We start from the raw sequence: 14,258 nt of genomic DNA on the forward strand, positions 1-14,258 counted from the left end.
TTTCCCACTTGCGGTAAATTATATATATATTATTTATCAATCGGCAATATTATTTTATTAATTTCACGTGTACATTTAAGAATGGTAGAGGTATTATTCTATCCAAAACATAAATGTCAAACCAATTTAAAATAATATAATTTATTATACATATATTAATTTATCAACCCATCATTCACCATTAACCATATAGATTTACTACCTTTTTAAAGATTCTTTTTCCCTTATCGGAAATTGTCTACTTTACAGACGCAGGTTCAAATATGAAATTTCCAATTCCTTATTACTCTAAAAAAATATGTTACGATATTAAAATATAATCTGTTTGCGTATTGCTTATAATATTTGAAGAAAAAAACAAAATAAACTGTGAAAATTATCAGTTATCAAAATTATATCTTATACCTTTTTTTGTTAAAATCTAATATTTATTATCTATTGAGATTATTTTACAATGGGATATATTCTTTTTTTCAATTTAATAATCTATTGAAAGTGTATTTATGTGTAACAACAACAACATAATATAATACTTCAAACAATTATTTTACTCGTTATTATTAAGCTAATATAACTCACCGATAAATGGCATTTAAAAGAAAAATGTACACACCGCATAAAGATTATAGTCTTAGTATGACATTGATGGTAACAACATTGCAGGGGTAGTCTTCTGATCTAAATTAATATTTACTAAATAAAGTCAATATTTTGTAGATTTTTGGTATTATTTAATTATAAAGTATTACAATTACTCAATTTAAAATTAATAGAAGGAGGTAAAAGTTTTATAACTAAGTTGTCTTTCTTAGTAATAACAAATATTTTAAGAAAATATATTCAAACTTTTAAACTTTTGAAATGATGAGCGTACATAAATTCAATGTATACATATTTAAGTACAATATGATTACCTATAGGCACGAATTGCTTATAATAAGGTTCGTAGTTTAAAGTTGTTGATTATTACAATGTATTAAATTTTGATGTCTTGTAGTCATTATACACACTACACTATAATGATTACAGTAATTTTGAATGTATTGCATGCGTGAATATTATAAAATATATTGGTAAAGATAATAACGTACCTAAACTTAAGTAATAAAACAAATTATACGAGTAAATTCATAAATAATACATTGATAAATTTATTTTTAGTGGGCTCTATTAAAAAAAATTAGTACGTTATTAAAACATACCTATTAATTTAAACGGTGATTTTTTTTTTTTTATAATTGGTAAAGTTATCGTATTTATACGAAACTCTATATTCCAACATATTACACAATATAAAAAGTCTCATTTGTAAAAAAAAAATTGCGTTCACCACTAATATAATCTCATCTTGACTAGGTATTAAAACTTTTGTTGTTGTTAACAACTTTAATCGTTAATTTATTTTGTATTTAGTTATCAAAATCGGTTTTTTTATTTCTTTTTCTTTCTTTGTTGTTAAAAGTATCGCTATACTGTTTGAACTAAAAAAAAGTCTTATAAATAACATTCTCTATTTACCCATGCAGGGAATAGGTGGCAGTACAGATATAATATTGTTTGGATACACAAAATCTGTCTACGTGTGCATCATAATATGTATATCCGCCATTTACGAGGAAATTTACATGCATACGTAACACATCATATTTCCGTCTATCCATAAGTCGTTTAAATGTGATTTAAGACGGTGATGCCGTCGCCGGAAATTATATAATTCTGCTATTGTTACTCTGATAGCTTATTAGTGATATTATTAGTTTCCGCTCATACAACCCATTACTATTACACGTACAGCACACAAATAGTAATTAAACAATTTGTTAATTTATTATTCATAGGTGTATGTGGAAGTGAAGAACATAAACGATAACGTTCCTTTGACCAAAGCGCCAGTGTATTATCCGCGAGTGAAGGAAGACGCTCCGTCAAACACTCCGATTATACAGTTAGAAGCCGAGGATGCTGATATTTCCGATACAAGAATCACATACAAAATCACCACCGGAAATCCACAATCACTGTTCACTATTTCTTCAAACACTGGTCAGTTTTAATTATAATCAATATATATATATATATTATGTTTATAAGATAGTGCTAAGGAGAGTAATTTTTTATTGTGGATATTATGTATAGGTTGAATAAAATGATAAAATAACATTAATTTGAAATAACCTAAGAGAGAATAATTCATATATAAATACAAACCTACAATATGGATAACATATTATACCTCCATCATCTGTTGTTCGATCATCTCCAATGATCGATCTATTTGCGAAATACTCGTTCATACATTCATTTTTAGCCGACTGCACAATACTCGACTCTTGACCCCGTATAATTTTGTGCTCTCGCTGTCTCTTTCTCATACTATCACCCTCTTTCGCTCTATCTATCTTTCTCTTCAATTCGGCTTTCAGACTTAAAACATGACGTTTCCTATAAGGTTTCCCGTTAACTGTCGGTAAATATAAATAATTCAAAACCCACCCTTGCGACGTCCAACGTTGTCGGCATCGCCCAATGCGTTTAACGGACACAATTTAAAATCCATCCGTGCATTCGTTGTTCGTATATATTATATACATGTATAGAAAGAGAAAGAAAGAAAGATAGATATGAGTATACTTTACGCTGTATAATATAGTCCATGCTACAGGCCCAGGTGTCCACCATAACCAGCTAAACTACATTGTGGCTTATATTTTATTATACAAGCAAATGCGTCAAAGACATATTATACGTATATGGCATATTATTTATAAACAGATAATACGAAATGTCGTTGAATTCGATTTTCTTATTTTTTGATTATCATCGTAGATATGATTTTAACGTTTATCAGCGCGTTATACCGTGTACGTATATTATAATATTGTCGTGGTAAAACGTCAAACGCCCTGTCGCACATATCATATTATATTATACACACACACACACACACACACAATAGGTATACATATCCACCGTCGATTCGTATAGCAGTTATTCGCTCGTTCGATTTTCTAAGGAGCGTTGCGTGTATTAAGCAATGGGGTTGTGGTATATTTTCCGAAAAAGTTTTTGATTAAACTATACATGGGTATAATAATATACACACACACACACAAAATATATATATGATGGTGCAGACGTACGAATTTTACAGCGAGTAAAACACATACTACAGTATAATAGTTATCCGCTCAAGTTCGTTTACTACCTCCCTCACCCACCACTCGCTATCACAGACACAATAAGCGGTCACGTCCCACGCCTCTTTTTTATGCTATATGTATACTGTATATGCATTATATATACCGGTCACTTCTAGAAGGTATATATATTTTAATATAATACATAATATAAAAGGTGATTCTTTTTTAAACATAGGACACTCACTTTATCAGTAAATTCTCGTGTTTTTAAAAACAATATTCTACCCATTTTTTTTATTAAAGCATTCGAAACACTACGTTTTAGCAAATTAATTCTCTAGCAGAATATTTTTCCAAAATATTGATTCTTAAGTTTAAAATATTCAATCAATAGTTTATAATTTATAAGTATTTAAAATTTAAAATTTAAATGAGCAGAATAATAGTACAGGTATTTTCGATGTAGTATCTCACTCAAACGCTTTTTTTTTTTATCTACATTTTAAATTTTTAAATGGTTATAATAAATAATTTAGACTACCGGGTCGTTTTTAGATTCTGAGCGGAGTGATAAATGTATTGATTTTACAATAATGTGTTATTTTTTCTGTCTACTATCACCTTTTTTAGGGCAATAAAAATGCATCGATTTTCTATAGCAAAATTGATCTAGATGTAATGGTAAAAATTAAAAATGTTTATATTCTACTTTTTTTATTATTAGGAAAAAATAAAACAATAAAGGAAATTAAGGAAAAATGAGAATCTTTATGCAAATTCAACTTTCGACAAAATCGATTATGGTTTTTTAGTGCAACTCAAAAACAAATAACCACGCGTAGATACTTTAAATTTTCATCAAATTTTTATTTATTGTACCATTTTTATATACGATACAATTTTCAAAATATTCCTACTCTTTTTGAACTATTTATAGGTGTGATAAATCAATATTATAGTTTTTTTTCTAGAAATATCGATTAAAAATATTAGTTTAGTAAAAATGATGGAAAATTGTCAAATTGAATACAAAGCTTTTTTTCATAGGTTGTTAATTTCTCATATATCAATTCTCAATATCGAAAATTCATAGACACGAACATTTTTTATAAGTGTTTAAAAATTTAAAATTTTGATGAAAACCATAAATATTTTTTCTTTTATATCTAATAGTTTTGAAAATGTAATTTAAGATTCCTCATAAGTGTTCATTCTGAAACTATATAATATAATAAATAAATAGATAAAGGCAATTATTTTATAAATATGTTATGATAAAATTTAGACGAAATTACTTATTTAATTATCAATAACGATGTTAATTATTTTGGTATAATAGTATTATACAAAAAAAATGATTAACACAAATATTACTATTTAAGACGAAAAATAAGCTTAAACATTTTTTTTTTCAGTGAAATGTGTTATAACTGTTTTAAATTAAATTAAAAAAAAAAAAAACCCACAAAATATAATGACTGACTGATAAAGCGAATGCCTTTAAAAAAATTGCATTATAATATTTAAAACTGCATCAGTAAAAGCGACGATGTATCGACATTTGTACACATTTTTCACCCCTTGATTCGGAAATAGTTGACAGGATTATCATCACAAATCTTGTTCACATATTATACATAATATTGTCCGCGTAAAAAAAAAAAAATTGAACAATATTTAATCTCTAATGTGTTATCTATAAAAGGTAACGTACTATGACGTATTTTTTTATCTGTTTGCATTCGATAGTTGTATTTTATTTTTAACTAATTTATTATTTTTTACATTTATAAATACATTGGGATAGGTATGTAGATCTCTTGCGTATCGCAATTCGGAATATTGTATTAACGTATATTTGTTTATAATTTTTTATATTCCTGAACAAAATAAATTATCGTTATTCGTAATTTGGTCCCTTTTTATGATTATCTGTCATATTTTGTTTTACAGCCGTTATTGTTATAATCTAGATTAGTTCGCATATCTACAAAAAACAAATATATATATATATATATATAATATAATAAATTTTATTCATAATATATTAGTGTGTGTCGGATGTATGGATTATAATAACATAACGTCTAATAATACATTTGTTAATCTAGTTAAAAACCTGACTTGAAAACAAATTAGGTAGTCTCTGTAAATGATCACCTGTCAAATTGTATTCCTTTTTCCAACCATTTATCGTTATTGCATGGGGATAAAGAGATTCCATTTTATTTTAGTTTGCTTCCGATTTAACAGTTTTCTATAACACTTAACAAATAAATGAATTTAAAAAATATGTTATTATGTTATTATAAAAAAAAAAATAAACATTTTGTACAAAATAAATTTTCCTTTGTGACTATTTGAACAAGTTTTAATTATTAAACAAAATACTATTATCCAACCGAAGTTATGCTTAAATTTGGTCACCGTGAAACCTAAGTTTCTCGAATTAAACTCCGCTGCAAGAGTTTGATAGACTACCTACCCTATATACAATATTTATGTCTATATATACTCATACAGTTATTATATATGTTTGTGTATTGATTTTGAAACAATTTGAATTCATTGTTGCACATAATCCAAAACATGATCGTCTAAACTCGATTATTTTAAACTTAAGCACAACCATTACGGCAATTACCATAATTCAAATTATCCTCTGGACATTGGCAAAATAATGGTATGCAAGCGCACCATCGATTATGTATGTACAATTAGGTATATTTATGTATATATTATATACATATATACGCACACAGTCTTTAGGGTATCGTAGGGCTTTAATACTTGTATATTAACTTGAGAAGACACTGATATATTTTACGACCGCTCGGCCGATAAGTTAGCTCCAGCGATCTCGATACACATTAATTAACGGTGTTAATAATTTATTGGCGTTTCCAGTAGAAATAAAGCTTTTATAATATCTAGAAAGCAACCGCTTTGCCACAATTAATCTATTATTCATTCATAAAACGATGACTGCGCAGTAATACCCATATTACGCAGGAAAAAAATCGATGACTCGTATAAAGTGTATTATTGAAGTTTGGTTATTATTATGACTTGTATCGCTAATATGACTTATTTTATTATGGAGTAAATAGACAAAAAAAGTTCCACAAAGAAAATGGTGAATTATCGTTATTATTTATGTAAACACTCTTTAAACTTTAATTGACGCGCAACATCCATACAGATTTAAATTCATAAAAAGCATAACTTGAAAAATAAAAACACTAATTTAACTATATTTATATTGGCGTATAATACATAACACACAATATCCTACATAATATAATGTATACGCGTATTGTATTATTATATGTGACAAGTATTTAAACAATAATTGGTCGACGGTAAATAATTAATAAATGTTTACTAATTCTAATTTTTGTCTCGCTGGTAAAATAATAAACGGGATACGTCATGTGCGGATAAGGAATAGGATATAATTATAACGTCTACGATTTAGAAAAGCACAAAAGGACATCGTTAAATTACGCAGTTTTAAGCAAGAGAGCTGATGCCTATTGTATTCAAACTAACGCGCGACTGGTACATGTTTATATATATATATAATATTTACCCGTCATTCACATCCGTTAAAGTTCTGACGATGATATGATAGGAAAATGGATAGGGCTGTACATAGAATTTAAAATACAATTGTTATCATTTTTTGAAAAATTAACTAACGATAATAAATTTCTACTTTTTCTTTCCAGGTCTCATAACCACTACTGGACGAAAACTCGACAGAGAGACTGAATCAGAACACATACTAGAGGTACTAATATATTATGTTTATAATTATCATGTATAATGTATAACTAGTTAAATAATCATAAAACAAACGAAAACACGATTCCTCGGTAGTGTTAACATATACGAGTAAAATACCGAATAGGTACCTACTGCAGCTGCAGTGTAATTATTACTAGATATGTCTGAGTTTATGCCGTTAATGGATGTATTTGTCTTAGGTAATAATATTTTCATTCTTATAACAACTAAACAAGCTCTTTCTCTACTTCCAAATACCTGTAAAATTATGGCAGTTTCGTGCAACGAAATTCAACGTTAACTACGCGCAGCAGGTCCTTTCTAAAACCACGTTATTTAACCACGTAAAAATATTTTAATTCAGAGTTTTAATTATTTTTAAGAAAATTTTTTTTTTCAATTCACAAAAAAAATACATTGTTATAAATTTAAAATTCTCTAAACCAATTATTTAACTCGTGTAGAACTGCTTTATAATCGTATTACTTACGCCTTCCGTGGTCAGCGGTTCTATACGTGCACAAAGCATAAAATATCGTTGTTTCTTCAAATCCGTCGATGACATATTTTAATTTCATAGAATTATTATAATATCAATATTATTGACGACTGTATTCGTTACAACAGATAACTGTCATCGACGACGGCGTGCCAGTTCTCTCGTCCACGACTAGCGTGGTGATCGCGGTCGAGGATGTAAACGACAACGCCCCTGAAATGTTGAAAAAGGCGTACCGGTTTAAGATCCCCGAAACGCAGCCTGTACAAGAACCGTTGGTCCAGGAGAACAGTTCAGCCACGGTCACTGCGGAAACGGCTGAGATCGACGAACTGCTGGACAAAAAACCATGGACGTGTTTCGGACCCAGTGACATCGCAGGACCGGCATTGTTCAGGGTTGGTATAATAAATATAATATATTTAAACTTACTATTTCATTGTGTTATATGTTATACTATTGCTGTTTGTTTGATGGTTTGACACACCAAAAAATGTATGAATTGTATATCAATCTAGTTTTGTTTGAAAAAATTTTTTATCAAACAAGTCAAATAAAAAAAAGTCATTTATTTAATTTTTCACGATGATCTGAGTAAATAAATTTCTTACGTCGACAAAAAAAGCACCCTGTATATTGTACGTGGTATTATTGATTGTTTTTTTTTTTTTTTTTAAGAGATGGGTAAACGAACTTTTAGAAGTCATTTTAGAAACTATCTAGTGATTGCCAAAATAAGTTTTTACTCTCCCCTTTCCATTTTTCATTTATTACTTTACCTATAGATGTGTATAGAAACTTTTTAAACAATATGACCCAATACTGAACAGATATCATTAAGTTATCCATGCATCGCCATAATATAAAGAATACGTATAAATCTACAGTGATGCTGCGTGAAATAGTTTCCTTGATTTTTTTTTTTACGTTTTTATGTATACCTATATGTGTTTATAGATCGTGGCCAGTGACAAGGATTCTGGAGATAATGCTCGGTTAACGTACACTATGAAAGCCGCACAAGGATACGATGATATATTTTCTGTGGATTCCGACACCGGTGTAATATATTCAGACCACTCGTTCCGAGGCAACCAAGACTTTTCATTCTACGTGAGTAAAAATTATTTGAAACTGTTACTTATAATAATTTATATTTTAATAGTTGAAGAAGCATTTGGTGTATGTATGTAATTGGAAATAAATCTATACTTATTACTGCGTTTGACTTCTTTGAATTCTGCGCATAAAAAACGTGTATAACTAAGTCATATTGTAATGACTGTTATTTATTATTCAACCGCAGACCACAGTATATAATATAGAATTATACTATAATTGTTCCATTTTAATTTAACATAAAATATTATCGGTATTTTATTTTATTTTTATTTACAAATTTATGATTTAAATAGTTTATAGAATTAAAATATACTACTGCAGTTCGAAGTAATTATCATATCTGCCACTTTAAACACCCGTAATGTAATTTCATAAATTCGTGTTATAATTAATTTTACGACGACACAAGGTATCATTATTACATTTAACAATATTGAATAAAATCAATAACATTCTATAAACTATTGTAGATATATACTATGAGAAAGTCAAACAACATCATTTTTTTTATTTTTAAGATAGATAAATAAAATACATACACTAATTGAAATTATTTTGTCCTTTGTTGTATTTTATTTTATTTTTTATCATTTCATATTTTACACACAACTTGTTCCGTCCAATAGTATGTTCTACAACGAAAATAGAAAAATAATAGGGTTTATATACTTTCAACGAGTTATTATTAATCGAATATAAAATGTTTGTAAGAAGCTTACGTTTCATTTCAGATTTAATGCACTTAAATTGTAATATTTTACTATTATGATGTAATAAGTAGAGCTCTATAATATGATTACTTAATATAATATATTTTTTGTGTTATTTTTTTAGTTAATAAAGTCTTCAAACCACTATCTTCCAAACTCATTATCATAGATTTATTTTCTTTATTTAGTATTAAATTAATACACCATAATATTAATTACCTTAAAAACAACTCTGATAAACAATTTACTAGAAAAAATTACATATAATTAAAAAAAAAAAGTTGGTAACGTTAGGACTTAGTTTAGGACACTCCATAAATGATGTAGGGACAAATATGAAAAAAAATAAATATTATACTTAGAAATACATCCTATTTATAAGTTAAGTAAAATACATCTTTCTTTCAAATGAAAACCATTTTTTTAAAGTCACATAACAATTCTTGAATATCATTAAAAATCTAAATAATTTAAAAAAACAGTATTTAGCTTGAGTATATTTTAAAGTTTCGAAATCCTGAATTTTATCAAATCCATTATCAAAGAAAAAAATGGAGGTGATCGTGCTTAATGAATCACCCAGTTTATACCAGTATATATGTATATTAACTTTTATAAAATTGTACACCAACTATTGTTTAAAATTGATTAATTTTTCTTCCTTTTCGAAATTATTTTATTTTATTTTTCTTTCGTAATAAGTGACAACCCAATTAATTATTCCATTTTGGATATACCAGCAAAAGATGACTTATAATATATACTTATATACACATATATATTCACTCAAACTGCGTTTTCCGTTCTAATGCTAATTTACTTACCAATGCATACCAGAGGGCGTATATCTTTAATACTATTCTGATTATAATGCCATTTGGTTTATTACACCATTATTCGTTTCATGCATATATATTCGTTGTCGCGGTTGTCTTCGTTGGTATGAAAACATCAAAATCCAATTTATTTTCATGCGGAATCTCTATGTATAAAGCCAAACACATTTTTCCTCGGTAGAAAAAAAGAACTTTTTTTTGTTTGACACATATACGCGTTCGAACCATCATTATTTACTCCGGATCGAACATCTAAACTCATCCGTATCTTGGATTCATTCCACTTAACATTACTGTGTACGGTTTAAATCACGAAAATCGTTTAGCTTCCGCGCAGTCCTTGTAGATTTTGTTTTTAATCTTCGTCATTCGGACGTTTTTTTTTTTTATTATTTTTTTTTATTTTTTTTTTATTTTTTAGAAAGTCTAAAATATATTTTGAATTATTATGAACAACAAAATATATCAATTTATAGGCTATATAGCCTATACTAACTTGTATATACTAGTTATTTGATTTATTTAGTGTATAATATACTGAATTATATTTAATATTTTCTTACGTGAATATTTGCTAAGCAAAATAAAATAAATTATGATTTATAATAATAATACATTCAAGTATTAATGTGAAAAACTAATTACTATTTAATAAATTATGATTTATAATAATAATGCATTCAAGTATTAATTTGAAAAACAAATTACTATTTAATAAATATTATTTATTAACAATACATTTCATTACTTTTATAATAATAACTTCTTGCGTTTATTTTTGTTTGGCCTGTGTATATATATATATATATGTGTATTGTGTATTTGTGTATACTTGCTAGATTAATATTTCTGCGTTAAGCTTAAAATCAAATCTGAGTTAATATAAATATATTAAAAGCTCGGGAAATTTAGTCCTTAAAGTTACGTACAAATAGTTGTTTGTTTATAACTTTTTCAATTTTGAACGAATCGTGACAAAGTTTCATGTGAATATTCTAAACAATATCAAATATGTATACGTATTGTACAGGTATAACCTTTATGGTATATTTTGTCTCGTATATAAATATTCCGGTTAAAAAGTATTAATATGCATAATGTTATTTATAATATTATATTGTTATAACAGATTCGTTAAATTGTAATTCCTATACAAGTAGGTACTCAAAAAACTGTCCCACTTTTTATGATGAAAATATTTTTTTCTCGACAAGATTACTAAAAAAAATTATCTTCTCTTTGATAAAAACAATCGGTTTTTATTTATTTTTTTTACATTTTTTATAATTGGATGGTCTCGTTTATTATAATAAGTCAACCGCGTGGATAACGTGCGTACACATATTAAATACGTATACATGATATATACGCGAATATACCCTTTTGCTTAAACCACAGAAATCGACTCGTATATTGTTAATGAACGCGTAACCCGTATAAATATATAGGAATATATAGGATACATATTATTTATTTTCTATAAAATCTCATTAGTGCTAACGAGGGGGTCGTCATATTTCACTGAAAAAAAAATTGATAACCGAAATGACCTCAAATACGAATCGCTTAACAAATATAATACTACTTGTATCAGATTAACAATTTTTTCGTGATTTAGGTAAGAGCCACCGACAATGGATCTCCAAACATGAGTGCCGTAGCGAAAGTAATCGTTGAAGTGCTGAAAATACCCGAGAACTCTAAACACGTGCCCGAAATCCAAAATCCTAATCAAAAAGTAGACATTACAGAAAGCGATACCGTCGGTTACATAGTGGCACTTATCAATGCTGTGGACAAAGACCAAGATTACCTTTGGTACCGGATCGAAAGTAAGTTCACCATCATCATTTAATCGATACTTTATCTCTCCGAGTTCCTTGCCATCATCGGCCTCTGTTAAGTTGTACTAACTCAAATGTTCGTTGATATTTACCTAACGACTTAAACTATAACGATTAACAAGTTTAAAGTAAATAAAATAATATGTCAGACATGTTAAGGGTAACGCAAAATTACAAAATACCCGAAATGTGTAATTTGATGAAAGGACTTGAACCATTTCACTTATCATACTATTATTTCTAAAACAACTTAATCATCCATACTTCTTTTGTATAATTTTCTATTACAATAAAAAAACCCTAGAAAATGTTTTGGAAATACCAACTTCAAAACACCCGGTAACACAATTACGCGTTCGAGTATAAAGCACTATCTATATTTATGATTTTGAAAAGTAAATACAAACGAAACCATTTTTTATGTGTTTATTGTCTTTTACGTCCATTTCCAATAGCAAAATTCTATTTATTTTTTCATCTCAAATCTAAACACAACAATAAAATGCTTATTAATGTTCGTATTTTAAATTCTTTGTGAAATGTCTTCATTGTTATAAGCACTTTAGTGCAATTCTTCATTTAATTCATATAAATTTCAGATACAAAGCTACAAAATGTTTTTCTATACTATTACGAAATTATTTTTATACACATTTTTGTGTATTATCATTTACCGTATTAAAGACTTATTTTATTATTTCCAAAAAGATTACTTTAAATTTCTTCTTCGCAGTTAAAAGTTTTGCAATGTTTTCTAAAATACTATTATAGGTAGTCGCGTACTTTTGAATTTATAAAATTCTATTACTATGGCTTTAAAGAATATTTTTTTATCTCACTGAAATAAAAAAAAAACCAGTACATGCGCGGACCAAATAAAGTTTTTATATTAATCATAAACACATTGAATGTGCATACACCTGTTTAAAACATTATCTCACGAATACGAGTAAAACAATATTATATTAATTACAGTACAGTATCCGCCGTACGTCATTATTCAGTATTATTGTTTTGCAGTCGATTCGTAATTGGCTTATACATATATATAGGTTTGCACATAAATATGCAAAAGACAATTCATATAGGTTTGGTTTACCTATAAGCGCAAAAAAAATTTCACACTGTACAGCATCAAATAAATCATATCATACAGCGCTATATAATTATATATATATATAATAATGCATATTCGTTTCAAAGACGGTGACCCAAATTCGGATTTCATGATCGAGGACGACGGCAACGTGTTGCTGGCCCGGCAGCTCGATTGGGAGAAGCAGAAGGAGTATAACCTGACTATCTCTGTGACGGATGGCGTGTACACGACGGCCACACAGCTGTTTGTCAGCGTCAAAGACATCAACGAGTACAGGCCGAAGTTCTCGCAGGACCTATACGAAGTAAACGTGACGGAAAACGCGGAAATCGGCTCGCCTGTCGTGCGGCTGATGGCTACCGACGACGACCAGGACCTGAAGCTATTGTACGGCATACATAGCGCGCAACACGTCAACTCGGAAAAATCATTTGCAGTCGACTATCAGTCTGGAGTCGTGTCGGTACAACAACCATTGGACAGGTAATATTATACACGCGCGTGTTTTATTATTAAGTAGCTATTAGTCAATATGAAACTAATTTAAATGAAATTTGATTATAATTTTTAACTTCTATGATTCATATTTTCTGAACGCAATGAAATTACTTAAATGTAAATCACAAATATCAACGTAAATGTGTAGGTAATATATATTTTTTACTACTTTTCGGTAGTGTTTCCTTAATGAAACTATTATATACATCTAAAATTGTCCTCTCTATTGAGTAACGTTCAAATAACATATAAATGTATCATTAAATAACATAATATCACGTGTAAGTGTAGAGTTCCATCTCATACTCATACTGAAATTTTTGAAGCTATCTCTAAATTAAAAAACGGATCTTCACCCGGTCTTGATAAGATATCCTCCGATTTACTAAAAAAACATAGTTTAACATTTTGTAAACCATTAAGTCATATTTTTAATCTATGCATATCACAAAATAAAGTACCAGATGCCTTTAAAGTAGCTATAATAACCCCCATACATAAGAAAGGTCCTATCTCAGCTCTCGAAAACTTTCGTCCGATATCAGTTATCTCAAACATAGCTAAAACATTTGAAAAAATTCTAAAAAAAAAACTTATATTCTACTTAGAATCAAATAACCTTCTTTTTGAATATCAATTCGGTTTTAGACCTCATAGAAGCACGGACCAAGCAATAGCTAATGTCACAAAACTTATCTATACTGCACTCGATGAAAAAAAA

General features: G+C 28.2%; 1 protein-coding gene across 5 annotated transcripts in view; it reads left to right on the forward strand.

Moving 5' to 3' along the window:
- Positions 1-14,258, forward strand: part of LOC132928888 (fat-like cadherin-related tumor suppressor homolog) — a 139,778-nt gene that overhangs the window by 106,329 nt on the left and 19,191 nt on the right. For all 5 annotated transcript variants that reach the window (XM_060993829.1, XM_060993832.1, XM_060993833.1 and 2 more), the window contains 6 exons: positions 1,839-2,043; positions 6,872-6,933; positions 7,557-7,826; positions 8,386-8,541; positions 11,715-11,928; positions 13,144-13,522. In XM_060993829.1, the coding sequence (XP_060849812.1) occupies positions 1,839-2,043; positions 6,872-6,933; positions 7,557-7,826; positions 8,386-8,541; positions 11,715-11,928; positions 13,144-13,522 (1,286 nt within the window). The remainder of the gene's footprint in view (positions 1-1,838; positions 2,044-6,871; positions 6,934-7,556; positions 7,827-8,385; positions 8,542-11,714; positions 11,929-13,143; positions 13,523-14,258) is intronic.

The sequence above is a fragment of the Rhopalosiphum padi genome, chromosome 4, assembly GCF_020882245.1.
Source record: "Rhopalosiphum padi isolate XX-2018 chromosome 4, ASM2088224v1, whole genome shotgun sequence".
Classification (NCBI taxonomy): Eukaryota; Metazoa; Arthropoda; class Insecta; order Hemiptera; family Aphididae; genus Rhopalosiphum; species Rhopalosiphum padi.